The sequence below is a fragment of the Diorhabda carinulata genome, chromosome 2 (genome assembly GCF_026250575.1).
Source record: "Diorhabda carinulata isolate Delta chromosome 2, icDioCari1.1, whole genome shotgun sequence".
NCBI lineage: Eukaryota > Metazoa > Arthropoda > Insecta > Coleoptera > Chrysomelidae > Diorhabda > Diorhabda carinulata.
The window spans coordinates 3,957,426-3,975,670 of record NC_079461.1 but is presented as its reverse complement, the minus strand read 5'-3'; the positions used below and the strand labels follow the sequence as shown (position 1 = coordinate 3,975,670).

At 33.1% G+C, this 18,245-nt stretch overlaps 1 protein-coding gene across 43 annotated transcripts in view; it reads left to right on the top strand.

Moving 5' to 3' along the window:
* LOC130903946 (cAMP-specific 3',5'-cyclic phosphodiesterase) overlaps nucleotides 1-18,245 on the top strand; it is a 248,370-nt gene that overhangs the window by 191,629 nt on the left and 38,496 nt on the right. For 24 of the 43 annotated variants that reach the window (XM_057816384.1, XM_057816392.1, XM_057816393.1 and 21 more), the window contains 2 exons: nucleotides 287-319; nucleotides 3,715-3,816. In XM_057816384.1, the coding sequence (XP_057672367.1) occupies nucleotides 287-319; nucleotides 3,715-3,816 (135 nt within the window). The remainder of the gene's footprint in view (nucleotides 1-286; nucleotides 320-3,714; nucleotides 3,817-18,245) is intronic. The other 19 variants (XM_057816398.1, XM_057816400.1, XM_057816399.1 and 16 more) reach the window with 1 other exon arrangement.

Below are 18,245 nucleotides of genomic sequence, written 5' to 3'. Positions count from 1 at the left end.
AAGAAAAAGACTTTCCTAGGAATTATGGGAAAATGGCGCGTAGGCCATTTATGAAAAACAAATTAAAGGCGCCGCGCGAATTGGCCGAATTTTAAAATTTCATTGCAGCTTGACAGAGCCGGCCTAAGGACCCATTTCTCGAGCTTGTTCGTAACAGTTTTATCAACAGATATAGAAAAATTTATACTTAATTTGATTTCTGTTTGTATAAATGGATACTTTATTGCCCATTTCCATTTTAAACTTTCAATTGATTCGATAAAACTGCATCTAATAACTTTTTCAGGTTCAGGGAGACAGAGAACATATTGGAAAGATCGTATGTACTTTTTGTGTTTTGTAACCACGATTTTTTTGAAACTGCTGCATGATCTTTTCGTTTTGATTTTTTTTTTGTAGAATACACAAATGATTTCGTGTGCGTGTATTTTTGGTTTTTAAAGTAGAATAGATAGATTTTTCGGGCGAGATTTTTTTTTTAATACCTCTGAATGTTTTTGTGATTTCGCAGTGGTTTTTTCATGGGGGCATCATCAATCACGAAGTCAAATTATCAAAAATGTCGACTATCTTCTATAGATTATGAATTTACACTGGAAACGAAAGTAAAATAGAACAGAAAAAATTTATGAGATTAATTTTTACCTGTATTTCACCACTTCGAACACTACTTTCCATATTTTTGATAAAAAAATAAAATAAAACTTATCGTAAGCTTCTAAAAATGAAGATGGTCTGATATTAACTGTGTGTAAGGTAGATACGGTGTGGTACAGTAAAATGGATTAAAATCGTTAATAAATAAAAAAAGTCGTGTTGGGAAAACGTTTGGACACTTCAATTTGTATTTTTAGATGCGGTTTTTTCCAAAAAAAATTATTCTGTGACAGTAGTTAATACCAGTTTTCTTATTTTAAATGCAACCCCCTGTATACTATTTATTTTTTGGATTCTTGTAAAGAAAATTGTAGACATAATCCATACACAATTTCTTATCGCTATCTGTTTCGAAAATATCGAGTATTTTCAGGTTTATTAGAAAAATCAACATTAAAAAAAGAAAATTATTTTATTTCACTAAAACACTAAATTGCACTCAATACTTATTTCCCATTTAGTTCTCGATATTGGGAAAGTAAACTAAAACCATTCCGCGTTCATTTTTACGGAATTAAAAAAATACAAAAATCAATAAATCGCTCAAAAAAACCACTTGTCAGGAGACGAATCTCGGATCTATGCCTACGAACCCGAAACTTAACAAAAATCGATTGTACGGGTCTTCAAATCCAACAAAAGTTGTTCATGCCCGAAGCACTTCGTAGCAAATGGTTACACCAGCGTTTGTTTGCCAAAAGTATTTGAAAAAATCAGGGAAACCAATCGCAGAACTACAATGCAAGTTCTCACACATCAGTTCAAACAAAAACGTTTTTAAACAGTCAAAATATCGAATTAATGGCTTGTTTGGCGCCCAATGTTTTCTTCTTATTTCCGCAGATGGAAAATAAATTGCGGGGTCAACGTTTTTTTACATCGGTAGAATGTTAATGCAATGAAATCACCCATATAAATCCGTTCGACAAGCGGCCCCACTATTCAACGTTAGCCACTCATCAATTTTTCGAATACTAATGGAGAATAAAATGCATCCCTATAAAATGATACCAATTCTGGTTCTTATGGACGACGATTTCGATAGTAAAAAGTATTTTTGTGATGGCGATGTTAAATAACAACGTGATCCAATTAGATGTTTTGGTCTAATGAGAATCCTCGCTGGAAAAGAGAAAAATAGACACGATATCCTGAAAAAATTAATATTAGAGCAGATATTGTTGGAAATCGTATTTAAGGTCCCTTTTTTACTGAATGCTCCAGAAAACTCACAAATCCCTATATAATATGGTTTCTTCGACAGTACCTGAACCAAATTTTCCCAAATCGGTGTATAGGGAGGCGCGGATCGATAGATTGGTCAGCACGATCTCCGGATCTGATGCCATTAGACTTCTTATTGCGGGGATATGTCAACAATATTGTTTACAAGACTAAACCCCTTAAATTAGGGAACTTAAAATGATGAATCACGTTTGCTATTAGATCAGTATGATGAGTAACGTTAGAAAAAACTTCTGTACCAGATTAGGATTTTGTCTAGAGCAAGGCTGCTCAACCTTTTGAATAGTCGGGCCAAACGGTGGATTCAGGCGTTAACGACGGGCCACTTCCTGTTTCAGTTACTCTCAGGACAAGCGCAATAAAAACTTAATTATTAAGAAAATAAAATTATTGTTTATTAGGAACAAATTGTATCTAATTCTAAAATCTGATTGTACTTAAATCTAGGGTAATTTGTTTATACAATCAATGTCATTTCTGCTATTGTTTGTCTTTTAATTATTTTCTTACGTTTGGCGACACATCCGACGTTAACAGTAACAGCAAATATGTGGCTCAGTTAAGGCTCAGTTTGATCTGAAAAAAAACTTTTCACATACATATGTTGATCCAAAACTACTTAAAAACTGTAACGCCAGGTCAGTTATTGCTGGAAATTCTCCTTTTGGTACCAATTTCCAAAAATCTGCAAAATCTTCTGAAGAATTTTATGCTCGCGAAGACAATTTATTAGCGAAAAGGTTTTTCAACGTATCATGATTTTGCAGTTCAACAAGTTCTAATTGAATATTGGCAGGATAAGTAACTATTTACATTTACAATACATTTTGTTTTTTACTCTCGAAATCTTGAAATTTCCTCTCAAATTTGACTGTGATGAGCATTTGATTTTAGATTGGTATTTGGAGTAATTAACAGAAACAATATTGAGCTCCTCTTTCAAATGATTAAGTGTGGGGAAGAGATTCAATTTTGCTTTGAATCCGCTTATCAAATTAAACATAGTTACAGGGTATGTTAACTTCATCAAGACATTACAGATGTTAGATTATCTAACAGTCCAAGAAAGCATCATCAAACATCACAAAACTATAGAAACTCATCGAAATCAACTGCCAGGGGAATTTTTAAGATCAAGAAACGAAAAAAGAATGAAAAAAATTAGTCAATAGTATGGTAACATTACCCTGTAATTTGAGATTCAAAATATTGAGGTGATGTCGTAATGTCAACAAGAAATGCAAGATCACTCAATCAGTAAATCAACTTCGAATGGTAAAGCCCCTTTCTGCTTTAAAAATTGCGACACCTGTTCTCGCAAGTTGAAGAAATGTTTCAACGTGCTGCCCCTTGAAAGCCATTGCACAGCACATTACAGTTGTAATTCTCCATATTCTCTGATTGACGTCTGTTAGAGCTTTTGCACGCATGTAATTTATTCAGCGCACTACTGGATCCATAATTTTTGAATTTGGTGCGTATTTTTAAACCATACTCGCGCGGGCCACTTAAAATTCCTTTGCGGGCCACATTATGGCCCGCGGGCCAGGGTATGGGTCTAAAGGTATTTAAAAATACAAAGCGACGTGTCCATGCGACTCAACACGCGCTTATTCATTTTTTTAACGAATTTATCCCATTTAGCTGTTCCACATCGTATAAATTTGAAACCGTCAATAAACCAAAATGTTTTTTGAATTGTCAGCAACCGCATGGAGTGGGCAAATTTAGTAGCAAATGAAAGTATTATTTTGTATTTCGTTTGAATGTGAACAGTAAAATGATAATTAATCTTTTTCTATTTTATTATAGTCATGGGGAAGACTTGATCGTCACACCATTTGCACAAATTCTTGCCAGTTTACGAAGTGTTCGCAACAACTTCCAGTGTCTCACCAACTTACCCCCAAATAAGTAAGTAGATATCTTGTTATATATTCAAAATTTTATCAAAACCTCGCGATGTTATCGTTTGAAAAATATTTTTTCTGTTTATTGCGATTTTTGATTTGGAAAATATCACATGTGAAAATTATATGAATTATTTGCATCAGTCGCTGCTTCCCCACAACAAAAATACCAGAAAAATGTTTTGATTCATAATTTTTTCTCGCATAAAATTTTGTATCGATAAAAAAAATAAGCCTTTATTCTATTTAGAACAATAGAAATAATCATTTAGGTAAAACTGCGACGTAGATATTCATTTTGGAATTTTAAAATATTCCAAAAGTTTTTTTTCATCCTCAGAGAATATTATTTTCAATTTTTTCCTACGATCTCTAGTTTCTGAGTGTTTCTGGGTCTTTGAAGTTGCGAAATAATAAACTTATATTTAAGTATATTTTCTAAATTATACATCCGAACATTATGAAGTTTTAATGGATGATGAATAAATAATTCTACACTACAATCAGAAGGCCAGGGACGGCTCATGCCCAATGGTTAACAATCCGTAACTTTTATAGAGAAATCGTTCGCCATAAAGAGACATTCTGAACAAAATTATCATAAATTGTTATTATTTATTGAAAATATTTACACAATCAAACATTTCTAATTGAATTGCATACTGTCGAATATCGTGTTACTCACATAAGGAAAAAATTTAAATGTAGAAACATTTAGTTAGTTAACCTACAACTTTTCAAATAAAAACTATGTGATAAAAGTGGGTTTATAGACAAAATGCTATGAATGATCAGTCCAGAAATCATGTGCGCCGTTTTTTGAGACAGAAAAGGCATTTTGCTGATTGATTTCTTGCTACAAGCCCAAACAATCAATGAACATGTTTACCGTGAGGCAACTAAGAAATTGCGCCACGAAATACAGAAAATACGCTGTCAAAAAGTGGGGATTTTTTCCACGATAATGCCTCACACTGCGAACGTGACAAAGAACTTCTAAAGGACTTTTGCTGGGATTATTTGACCATCCTCGCTCCTAGTTCTTACAACTAAAAAATTTTCTTGGTGTTCAATATTTTGACGATGATAATACTTAACTTACTTTATGGATATACCTCGTATATACATCTAGCTTTGTAATTTACTTCAAAAATACCATAAATACCAATTGCACCTGTTGATTGAAATAGTTGTAACACTTTTTGATGATAATTTTGCAAATGCTCCAACACGACAACAAAATCTCCTTGGAAATTTTCCTTATATTTAATTTTCTTCAGTTCCTTCTATCTACGCTGTACTAAACCTGTTCTAAAAGACTGTATATCCTCATGAATATTGAGTAAATCTGAGTTAGGAGGCTTCAGAGAAAGTAATTGTGATATATCCGCCTTCCTATTACAATTAACTTTGTCTGGAACGGGAACGCTGTTCTTTTTGTTACATAAAACGCATTTTCTGCGATACTAAATTGTATTTTCATTTAAGTTGTCGTATTTTAGAACTTGTAATCATTAAAAATATATTAGTTAGACAATCTATTAGTTTATTTCAACGAACTTTATTGATAGTTCTAAAATAACTTCCAAAACGTATCCCATCTCTACTACGAAACGGCATAGACAAATACCTTGCTTGCAAAATTTAATTAAAGATAAAACTGAAATAAAATATGAATGCGCAAAACATTTAATAACCTTTCCAACTTTCCGCTTGAGTTTTTCTCGTATTATTTTCTTTTATGAATGGTTGAAAAATGCCAGGTGGAAGATAGTAGTTTTTTAATTGATTAATAATTTTGATTAACATCATTTTTCAATTATTTCATACGAGGATTTTGAAATGGCTTCCCACCTTTTTTTGCCAAAATGCTTGCAGAAATCTAAATTCAGCTCCGTATCTTACGAATGACTGAGCAGTAATTTGATAAATTTCCTCAAATGTCCAGATTAGAACCATCAGATATTGGTAAAAGTAATATTATAAAATGGAGAGCTCAAAGATGCAGTAGCCTTTGATAAAGTACGAATCAGTAAAATCCTTCTTCACCAATAGATATTTCCATGTAAAACACAATCACTGATCTCTATTCAATCCTATTTGGTCGTTTTGTACTTAGTTTATTTAGCTGACTTACCAAAAGCCTCAAGAAACTTGCAGGTTAACCTAAATATGATTTAGATTTGGTTTAAACAACTGTACGTCAAAATCAATTCATGTTGGAACTCCCACAAATTAACAACTCTAAATACCTTACTTAGACCAAAGGCAAAAACATATTTTCACCAAGAAGTGTTTCTTCAATTCAGTGGCGAATACTTCCAAATGATTCAGCCAGACGGTTATTCAATTGGAACATTGAACATCGACGTCTTAAAATAATGAAAATTTCCTATAAGCCAACGATTCTTTTTCTCTCTAACCACACACCATTGGTTTCCAATATTTGTCGTTTCTAAGACCACTTTCGAAATCTTGCTGGATCCGCTGAATCTGCGGCTACATCACTACCAATTTAAAAACCTCGAAAAAAAGTGAAGGTTAGATCTATCTATGGAAACTTGCGTTGTGGCAGAGTTTCAATGACGAATATTATAAATAATTTATAAAAAAATATATGTTATTTTAATGAGAGGGATGTATTTGATGGATCGACAGCAAATTATCAATATTTGGCTTGAGTTTTGTAAGGACCACTTTCAGCAGTTTACATTTATTCTCATTTTGAATGACTTACAGGAATCATACAAATTCTAACAGTTTGACGCGATTCTTGCAACTTGAAATTTAGTTTGCCGAAAGTTAAGGCCGCTTGACATGATGCGAAACAACGTCCAATGCAAATCAATGCAAGACGCAATATTTCTTGATCAAAAGTATGCGCACATGAAGTTATGTTTCATGCAAGATCTACACTTGCAGCATTATCGGTTTGGTGTCATTTTTATTCCGTACAAGCTGCAATTCTAGTGAAAAATCTTGTTAATTTTGACTTAACAAACAACTTGTTCGTGTCAGGCTCCAAAAGTAAAACAGCAGCAGATATAATTATTGAAAACGATTCACTGAACACTTATTCACTTTTACTAATGGAATTTTTGTTAGTGGCAGCCATAATGCAATGGAAAGAGACTTGCATAGTATCAAGCGACGTGCAATTTTCATCTATGCAATATTTTGATCCCGTCTTGCACCAAATGCATCTTTTATTAGACAGTTCAGGAAAGGCAGGATATTTTTTGCTAGAAAATGACCTAATTCCTCTCAAACATTCCAAAAATTATAGTAAACACTTTCTCGCGGCTTGTGAAAATTGCTGCAATGTACTTGACAATTTTTCCAACAGGATCCATCACGGATTTTGAGCTTCTACTCGGGATCTTCTTTCTAAACTTTCTCGGTCTCGAACAGCTCTTCTCGTAATACCACATTCCCCTTTGGATTTATGATCCATGGTGGTAATTCTATACCTTCAAATCTGTTTTGAAAATCATCATTTAAGGCAATCAAAAGTTCAACACGTATGCCTGAATATTTTCATCAAGACAACAAGTTTGAAAATTGAAAATTCCCTTCGACCAATGTTTTCTTTCATGAATTTCAACAAATTACACTGTTCGTTTTCATTAAATTCAGGCTGTCCTGTAAATATTAATTTGCACGTTTGAACAAATATTATCTATCTAGACAATTTTGAGAATCGTGGCCCTATACAATCATAAAATATTAGATAGGTTTGTTTTCTAATAAACCGTCTATTTTTAGTTTATTTTAAACTATAACTTGTTATAAAATAGAATATATTTTCTTAAAGATTTATTTCTGAGTTATAAACAATGAGAATCGTATCTTAAGTAGCTTTGTACGTGTCTTATTGAAAGATAAATTCGCCGCGCGATTTTTTGCATAAATACACACATAAATATACATATAATTGTCAAATACAAATATCGTAAATCACTCAGCTTAAGCTGATATGTCGCAATGCAAATCTTTTTTTCTTAAAAGAATAAGAGAAAATAATATTGTTCTCTAAAATATATTTTCTACGAATAATGTGACTTATTCAAAAACACCAGATATTCTGTGAACATAGTTTTTGATGCGTTTTCTTTTGTTTATTTTCCTGTTCTACCTCGCTCTCTAGTTATATGGGGGATACCAGGAGGTGTTCTCATCTTGTTAAGAGTTGCTTTACCTTGTTTTCGCGGTTGCTTGTTCGTCGTAATGTGTTTGTAAACCTTCTTCGGAAAGAAAACATCTAATCCGAGTGGTCCTCGGTCTTTTCTATAGCCTGACTCCGATGTATAACTCGCAGATTTCGATTCGATTTTACATTTAATTCAGTTCACTTTTAAAAGATCTATTTAAACTTGTACAACGCCCTCTAACATTCAAGCTGTCTCAAACAACACCAAGTTTATAAAAATTAGCTGAGCAGAACCGGACTTACAGGCATTTTTTCATAACGAAGTTCCCACTCTCCCCTACCACTTATACTAAGAATTAGAATGAAAAATGCGGAGAATTTGTTGAAGAATTCGATTATCTTAAAGTGTTTCAATGAATTTCGCCAAATATCCAGGCTAGATTCATCATATATTGGTAAAAATAAAATAATAAAAACAATAAAAAGTAGTACCCAGACTTCTGACGGTATAATTATTTTTTTTTCTTTAATTTCTTAGACCTTTTGATATATTAATGCATCTAAATGTTCTTGATTTTAGCTCTCTCTGTTTTAAAATTAATTTTTTTTTGATAATTTTTAAAAGAAAGATGAATTTTGACGTTTCGATTTGTCTTTATCATATTTTGATTAATTATTTTTTTTTAACAAAAGTATATACTTCAACATCAATTCAGATTTCACACTATGGATCAATAGAACAGATTCACCGGCTAGTTATTAACTTTGACAACGTATGGCACTAAGAATTAAACTAAAATCAGTGAAATCCCCCTTTACCAATAATTATTTTCTTGTAATATACAAAGACACCAAGACTGACCTCCATTGAATTGTATTTGGATATACCTAACCTAACCTAATCGAACCTAACCTAACAAATCAGTGACGAAATGACACGGCCATATTATCATCCCACAGTGATGTTACATCCGACACCCAGAGGCCGAAAAATCATATTGAAATGAGAAGAATGTTTGAAAATTTATGTTGTATGTGATATTCTCGTTCGTGAATGAATGCACGATTTAAAATAAAGAAAATCTGACGGTGCTTCATCTTGAACGGACGTACTTTAAAATCACAACCGTTTTGTAGGTTTTTAATGGGTAAATCCCGCGAAATAATTTATAAAAAATCAATACTGTTTATCTATGAATGTCGATGTGAGTTATGAGAATCTATAAAACGTCCGAGACGATTTGAAAGTTTTCTTTTTTGGTACTTGAGATAAGCGAACGTGAAGTTTCATAATGATCTTGTAAATGATTCAAAACAACTGTTCGTTAATGGTTGAAGCAACCTTTTCACTTATTTATGAAGTTCTCTGACTTAATTTCTGCGATATTTCAGCAAAATGAAACAAGAAAATTAACAATGAGACATGGATACTTACAAGAAAGGTTGTTTGGTTTAATTAAAAACGGCAAATTTAGAGTTGTCCTAAATCTCAAGGGTTTCTTAAAGTACAGATTTAAAAAAAAATTTATGGCTTCCTAAGTCTCTCTTTATTGAAGTGTAAATTTCACTCAAATACGTTCTTTCATTATATTATATTCATCACGTTGATTTTATAGTCCATTCGTCTAGAGTGCGAAACAATAAAAATAAGTTTAATATTCATTAATTATAAGAGTTTTCGATCGAAATTATTTGTGCATAATTGAGTGAGGCATTCAATTATACATATCGGTTATCCGTAGGTTTCAATCCTTCCTAGAAAATCTATTTTCGATACGTAGACATATAAACATTTCTAAATTCGACAATCATGAATTATTACCTTACAATATGAATGTATGTATGGTAATTGCTCATTGAAGATGTAACCTTGAAATTTAAAATGAAGTCAGAATAATGAATGAAATTATCGTACGAGGATGATCCCAGAAGTACCTAGACCAACAAGGAAAACACAAAAATTTTATGAAAAAATATTCCCTTTTTTTATAATAAGAAGAGAGAGATTATTATCAAAAAATTGTTACAATTTGTAGACAAAAGCTTGTAGAAACTAAAAACAAACATAAAAATAACTAAATAAAGATACAAATGAGACAAATTTCAATAGAATAAAACCACAATGAGTAACAAAATTACTAGCTTTTACCCTCGGCTTCGCTTGCATCGAATCCATTAAATAAGTATCTAAAATCATTATAATAGAAAAGAACGAACTCTGTAGCTATATTAGAACCTGAGATATAGATCTTTGAATGTAGAAAAATTGCCAAAAACCTACAAAAATCCATAACTCCACATTGAATGTCCGCGCCTAGCTCTTCTCAAACTCAACCGATTTAAATGTTCAAAAACTCAAAAGAGAGAAGGTATTTCAGCGAGTGTTCTTAAACCAAAACGAACTCTGTAGCTATATTAGAACCTGAGATATAGATCTTTGAATGTAGAAAAATTGCCAAAAACCTACAAAAATCCATAACTCCACATTGAATGTCCGCGCCTAGCTCATCTCCAACTCAACCGATTTAAGTGCTCAAAAACTCAAAAGAAAGAAGATGTTTCGGCGAGTGTTCTTAAACCAAAACGAACTCTGTAGCTATATTAGAACCTGAGATATAGATCTTTGAATGTAGAAAAATTGTCAAAAACCTACAAGAATCCATAACTCCACATTGAATGTCCGCGCCTAGCTCCTCTCCAACTCAACCGATTTAAGTGCTCAAAAACTCAAAAGAAAGAAGATGTTTCGGCGAGTGTTCTTAAACCAAAACGAACTCTGTAGCTATATTAGAACCTGAGATATAGATCTTTGAATGTAGAAAAATTGTCAAAAACCTACAAGAATCCATAACTCCACATTGAATGTCCGCGCCTAGCTCCTCTCCAACTCAACCGATTTAAGTGCTCAAAAACTCAAAAGAAAGAAGGTGTTTCGGCGAGTGTTCTTAAACCAAAACGAAATCTCTATCTTGAATATAATCTGAGATATTGAGGATAGAACGTGTGTATGTGAAAAACTCTCTTAAGTAATGTACAGGGGGAAATCGCATTTGAGTATAACTTGAGAATGGAGAAAATTAGATGAAATCCGATGGTTGATGGCTGATCTGTGCATCAATACCTTTCATTAAAAAAAAAAAAATTAAGTAAATTGGTTGGGTACAACGCCTGAACGGACTTGGATTGGAAATCATCAATTTTTTTAATATATAAGATTGCGGAATGCGGGAAAAGATTATATCGATTTGATTGCAATTGGCAAATGATTATGCATTTTTTTGCATCGTAAAATATTGAGCCCTTAACTAATTGTAATCGTGGAGTAGGTAGGTATTAAAGGTCGTGCTTCGCGTCCGAGTACTGCGAGTCAGAATTTTTAATCTTTTAGAAAAGTCCCTGCCGTGAGCCCTGCTGGTTAGTTCGAGTTGAAGATTCGCTCAAATTGAGTCGCACCACTCGTATCCCAAAAGGGAAAGGCATATCGGATATGCGACTCAATTAGGGCATAATAAATTATTAAGGAGGTGGATAAGTTAAGTTCTTTGGAAACTGATTTCGGCGCAAAACAGGAGGGACTCAATTTTTCCTACATTGTCATCATAAAGTTTGACATTTTTAATTGTAAACGTACTCAGAACGTGTTCCGCTGGTTTTCCGAATATTCAATCTAAAGATCATGTTTCTGATTAATTTCTCTTTTACCACTATGTACAATTTTGATATTCTTGTCGCAATGGATCACTTGTGGAGAAGAATCATTACGTTTTCAGGCTTCCCCTACTTCTCTTATACGATACCTTTTTTATAATAAGAATCGTCGACATTGTTGGAAAATCTTTGACCGCCAGGCAATGTTTCAAATTTGGGAACAGAAAATTATCCGAGGGAGGTAAATCTGGCGAATAGGGTGCACGAAGTAGCAATTCAAACTTTAATTCGTTAATTTTGGCCATTGCATTAACGGATGTGTGAGCTGCTGCATTGTCTTGATGAAACAAAACTTTCTTCTTATCCAAACGCGGCCGTTTTTGCTTCACTTCTTCGCTCAAACGTTGCAATAAATTGCCATGACCATGACCATGACCTTGCCTGCAGATGGAACGGTCTTTGTCTTCTTTGGAGCCGATTCTCCCTTTTCAGTCCATTATTTTGATTGTTCTTTTGTTTCGGGTGTTTCGTCCATCGTTATAAATCGACGCAAAAATTTGGCTTTGCCGAAATTGCAACCAAGAAATGTCAAACTTTATGACGGTAATGTTAGATTTGACGTATTCACTTCAGTGTTGCCATATCTCCAAACTTAACTACCAAACCTCGTATTTTAGTTTTTGATTGTATTGTAGGAAATTTTTGTAATCATAAGATTCTATTCTATCTTAATGCAAGAAAATTGCGAAAATAACCGACACAGTTCACAATAATTGAAATTTAGTAAGATGTTTACATCTCCTTGGATTACGAATAAAATTTTTATCATAGTAAATATATTTCAAAATTCTTCTGACCTAATTATTCCAAACAGGTGTGTTTATAATGACTAATAATCACAAAATTTTCTAAGAAAACAAAAATTTTTCGCCTTGACCTACAAATTAATAGAAGCATATTCTATTTTCGTGCTATTTGAAAATTTACATTATATTCATGATATCACCAACGAACGTAAGAGACTTTATTAGTTTATCTTTCAGTCGAGTTAAAAATAAATTCGAGAAAGATTCTTAGATTTGAAAATTTTCAACACTTATAAATAATGTATTAACGATATTTTCTCGAAGCATGAATTCGAAATCATATTGTAAATCTTATAAACTAGTTGACGGACGTTTTGATAGATTTCTACTTACGAGGGTTGCTATTTAAGTTTCGAGATATGGCTACACTGATGAGAATATGTCAAATGTCATAAAATTTGACATTTTTAATTGTGAACGTACACAGAAAGTGGTTTTCCGAAACTTCAATCTACAGATCACGTTTCTGATTCTGATTTGAACAGAAAATTATCCGAGGGGGCTGAATCTGGCGAATAGGGTGCATGAAGTAGCAAATCAAACTTTAATTCGTTAATTTTGGCAATTGCAATAACCAGAGTGTGAGCTGGTGCATTGTCTTGATGAAACAACACTTTCTTCTTAGTCAGATGCAGATGGAACGGTCTGAAATGCCTGCTAGCTCGTGCACTTCCAGTGGACGGTGATCCAGTGGATTTTCTTCTGGAATCTTCTGTAGTAGAATCTACTTAAACAATATGGCGTCTTAAAATTTGAAACATGATTTTCAAGCAAGCACGGCCATCTCTAGGTCAGGCCAGGTACTTATTATCGCGATCATTTCAAAAGACAGTTAAAAATAGCAATTTTCAATCTCAAATCAATATCGAATGTTATAAATAGACCAAATCATAAATCTAATATCCGAAAGACGTAAATTTCATTTTAACAATGTAGCTGTCTTATTTCGATGAAGGATAGACACAAGAAAAGTAAACGGACTGGCGCCGGTGTTTTAAAACATAATTAATATTTCGCGAACAAGGAACGTCTCAAAATGAAGATTAAATTAAAAAGTTATTGAAAGGATTATTTTAATTTTCAGTGGCCTGTCACAACATTTAACTTCATTTTTATTATAAATAATTGATTAAATTCGTGAAACATGTTGAAATATACATATTTTAGGCTTATTTATAAATAATTTTGTTAATTTAAGAGATGTTTTAATCCAATCAATGACCATTACTAGTCCTATATTACGAAGTCCACCCTGTACCGGGTGTTACTCTTTCTCTGGGGTTGAATGCCACCACTTTTCAGAGATGGGGAATTTTTGTTTAATTCCAACTTTTGTTCTATGAAGATTCAATACTTCTCGACTTATTCGCGTGTTTAATTGTCGGTTTTCAACCAAAAAAACCTACGTTTTCAAACGGTATAGATCAGAGTTTCCCAAATTTTTTTGTGCCCAAATCCTTCTAAAATTCGTATGCCCCACTATTAAACATATACATAATTTTTAATTTTAAAAATTTGAATTGTTCAATTGGGAATGAATCCACTATTTTTTAATTATTTCACATTTTCGAAATTTTTGGACACATGCAACCTCCTACTAAAAAAAATATATTTCTAAGTTCAAGTGAGTCAGGTCTAATATTTTTGGGATTTGGACAAATAATACTTACACCTTTCAAAAACTGTGAAAACCTTGACCAAAATTTATATAGGGTGTTCAGAAAATGGCGCCGAATTCCACTATCAAAAAACTTCGAAAACTTAATTTTTTTACCAGTTTTTGTAGAAACATGAAAAAACTGTACCCTGTATAAATTTTCGTCAAGGTTTTCACAGTTTTTGAAAGCTGTAGGTAAAAATATTAGACCTGACTCACTTAAACTTGGAAATACAATTTTTTTTAGTGAAGGGTTGCGTGTGTCCAAAAATTTCGAAAATGTGAAATAATTAAAAAATGGTGGACTTTAAGCATACTATGCCTTATATAAAGTTATATTGAAATTCCGCGTAGATTTCAAAAATTTAATAAAAACCATAGCATTCCGTTTAAAATAACGAGGTTTGGGTCCACTTCCCAGGAAGTTCCCAGTACATTCCCATATACATATCGATTCAGCTCGTCGTGAAGGACCATGTACAATGATCTAAAAATCTACATATCTCCTAAACCATAAAAAATGATTAATAATTTCATTTTTGCTATAGCACAGTATAGGTTGTCCCTGTAATTTACGGATTGTTAACCTTAGCCTTCAGACTATTTCTTCCGTCTGGACATACGTGATCATCCATAAAATTCGCAACTTTGGACGCTTATAACTCAGAAACGAGAGGTTGTATGAGAATTTTTTTTATGTCACAGCATTATTTTCACGTCATCTACTCCCGAATTTTTTGCATCAAGTCCCGGAACACACTGTATGTTTCTGAATATTTAACTATTAAACTAAAATAGTTAATATTTTCTTTTAAATTATTCGTATCAAATTATTTCACTTTCTCGTTGAATGTAAACAGTTTAAAGTGAACTATTTTCATCTGTTGATATCTACTCAATTCTAAACAATTTTGTGATACAAAATCGTTTGATTTCGCTTCATACAAAGAGTTTAAATTTAAAAATTCATTGAATTGTACTCATCCACTCATTTTTCTTTTAAAGAAATTTGTCGTATTATGTAAGAATAGTCGATATTTTGAATTCATTTCTTCGAAAATGATTCTGTTCTACATAAACAAAATGCGGGCACTTTTCTCGAATTCATTTTCTGCTAGCTAAAGTTATTTATATGTATTTAGAGTGTTTCACAGAAAGTATAATAATAAACGTTAAAACTTTTTAGAAAGTTCCATATGAATGTTTAGAAATGTTTCACTTTTTAGACCATTATTGAAAATATATTCCTGATATTATGTTTTTTATAGAAAGTATTATTGACGTTTCGATCTAATTACGAGAAAATAATAACAATGATTGATACTATAATCATGATAAACAATTTTTAAACATGTACAATACTTACCCTCATCTTATTTAGAAGATCTAGTAACAGAAAATCGAAAACATCAACAAAATAAGTTTGTGAATATAGTACAAACATCGCAATAGTAGGGAAATAGATTAAAAAGTCAAAAAAAGACAAAAAACACAAAGAAGTCACGAATAGTAAAAAGACAAAGTGAAAAAGGTGGTATTGCACTTCAAACTGGAATAGAACAAACTCTTTTATTAAGTGATAAAAGGGATAGAAAGGATATAATATAATTTAAACCAGACAGGGGACACTGGAGATGATCTGCGATGAAATAAAATAGCAAAGTGAGGAGGAAGATGAAAAAACTCGGGAAGAAGCAGAGTGTAAAAAGGAATTGGGCGTAAAACAGCTAAAATAGATTTTGTGGAATGCTTTTACCAGCGAACATTTCTTTCAAAAGTTTCCATAATTTCCTTCGACTCAAATCGGGGTAATCCACATCCTCTCGAACCGTGACAAGAACTTTGACTCGTGTCGGAAAAACTTTTCTAAAGAAAAATTGTCCTTCGTAGTATATCTTTCGAACGATTTTCTATTTAAAAATTTTGGGTTGTCTGAGCGTACTCATTTATCTTCTTCAACAAATCTGCTTTCATTATACCAAGCTTAGTACTCAATCCACTATGTTATCAACATTTTTATATAAATGTTTGCCTGTAAGTGATTTGAATCGATGCAATTGAAAAATCTGTCCAGGAGATCATCATCCTATCCGATAGCGAAACATCCATTAAAGCTTTAAGCTCCAATATCATAAAATTCAAACTCAAACGAGATGGACAAGAAAAATAAAGTTACTCTACGATAGATTCCGGGACATACCGGAGCGAAAGGAAACTTGATGGGACCTAAACCCTTCTGCGGTGTCAGCTACAAAACAATGGAAGGGGCACTGGAAAAGAAAGTAGATAGGAGCAGAACCAATTAGTGGGACAACTGAGTCAGGCATAGATTCTTTTGGGGAACTATAACCAGAGATGATTTGCCGAATGTAAGTAAGAACAATCTACGAATACTAACGAAGAGTTATATCGGGGTACTGTCGCCTCAACAAACAGATGAAGACGCTAGACTTATCAGGTAATGCGGAGCGCGGATTTTGTTGCACAAAGACGAAACTTCTATCCACATTCTTCCAAAGTGTGAGAGGCAACGGAATTCCAGATCTACACTTGGTAGCGTATGGAATAGAAGACGAAGATTTCTGGCAATTAAAGCCATCCCATAATCTAGACTTTTTAAAAGGAGTGAGATTAATGGATCAACTGTAAACACTGGGTTTCTTGGTATCGCAGGATCGCAGTTTATACGATACCTCATACGCGGTCCTTCCAAAGTATCCATAATCATACTAGAATTCACAATAGACTTTGCCTCGATAGTTGGAAAAACCTACGAGGATATACTGAAAAATTCTTAGCCTACTATAGAACGAAACAAAGTTTCAATGTCAAAATATTTTATTACTCAACATATTCTTCTCTAAATTGGATACATTTATTACAGGGAACTTACAACATGTCTAGACCTTTCAACAAAAATGTTTCTTCCTGCTCTGCAAACCAGACCTCCACAGCTTTTATTACCTCCTCGTTCGAAGAAAATTTACGACCTTTTAAACTTTTTTTCAATTGAGGAAAGAGATGATAGTCTGGTGGAGCCAAATCTGGTGAATAAGGGGGGGTGTTCTAGTAATTCAAACCCTAAATCACGAATTGTTTGCATGGCAACATGAGATTCGTGTGCAGGGAAATTGTCCTGCAAAAACAAAACACCTTTGATTAGTTTTCCGCGTTTTTTCTCTTTATTTTTTTTCTCGTAGAGTAGTCAGTGATGTCGAATAGTAATCTTCAGTTATTGTTCTACCCTTATCCAAAAAATCAATCATGATTACTCCATGGCAATTCCAAAAAACTGAGGCAAGAACTTTTCCAGCAGTTTTTTGGACACGAAACTTCTTAGGTCTTGGAGAACCAGAGTGTCGCCATTCCATCGATTGTTGCTTTGTTTCTGGATCTTAGAAATGTACCCAAGTCTCATCCATAGTAAGAATTCGGTTTAAGAAGTCTACATCGTTTTCAAATCGAGCACAGATCGAACGCGATGCTTCTACCCTTGCACGCTTTTGGTCAAACATTTGGGGATTTGCAGCAAGTTTTCTCATGTCCAAATTGACGTGAACTACATGATGAACGCGTTCTTATGAAATATTAAGTGCTTCAAATATCCGTTTTAGCCCAATTCGACGATCAGATAAAATCATGTCATAAACTGCATCGATATTTTCGGGGACTGACACAGAAACTGGCCTTCCCGATCGGTCATCATCTTCAATGGAAAATTTACCTTTTCTGAAGCTTGCAGTCCAATTTTTTACGGTGGCATACGAAGGACATTGATTACCAAGTGTATTAAGTTTATCTTCGTAAATCTACTTAACTCTTAACCCTTTTAAATACAGGTACTTGATGATGGCTCGATACTCAAATTTTTCGATTTTGCATTTTGTATTCTCTCGTGTATAAAAGTAGTCAAAATCCAACTGACACTCATTAATCTTTACACATAATAAGATTGAGGTTAGGTTGTTGTTTTGGAGGAATTAAACATCCTTGCAAAATCAAATTATCATGTCCCCTCATCCCCCAATTATAGATATGTGGAAGAGAAGAATATAACGAGATGGGAGATTCAGATCATATAAATTCTGTAAATAATTGAATATTTAGTATTT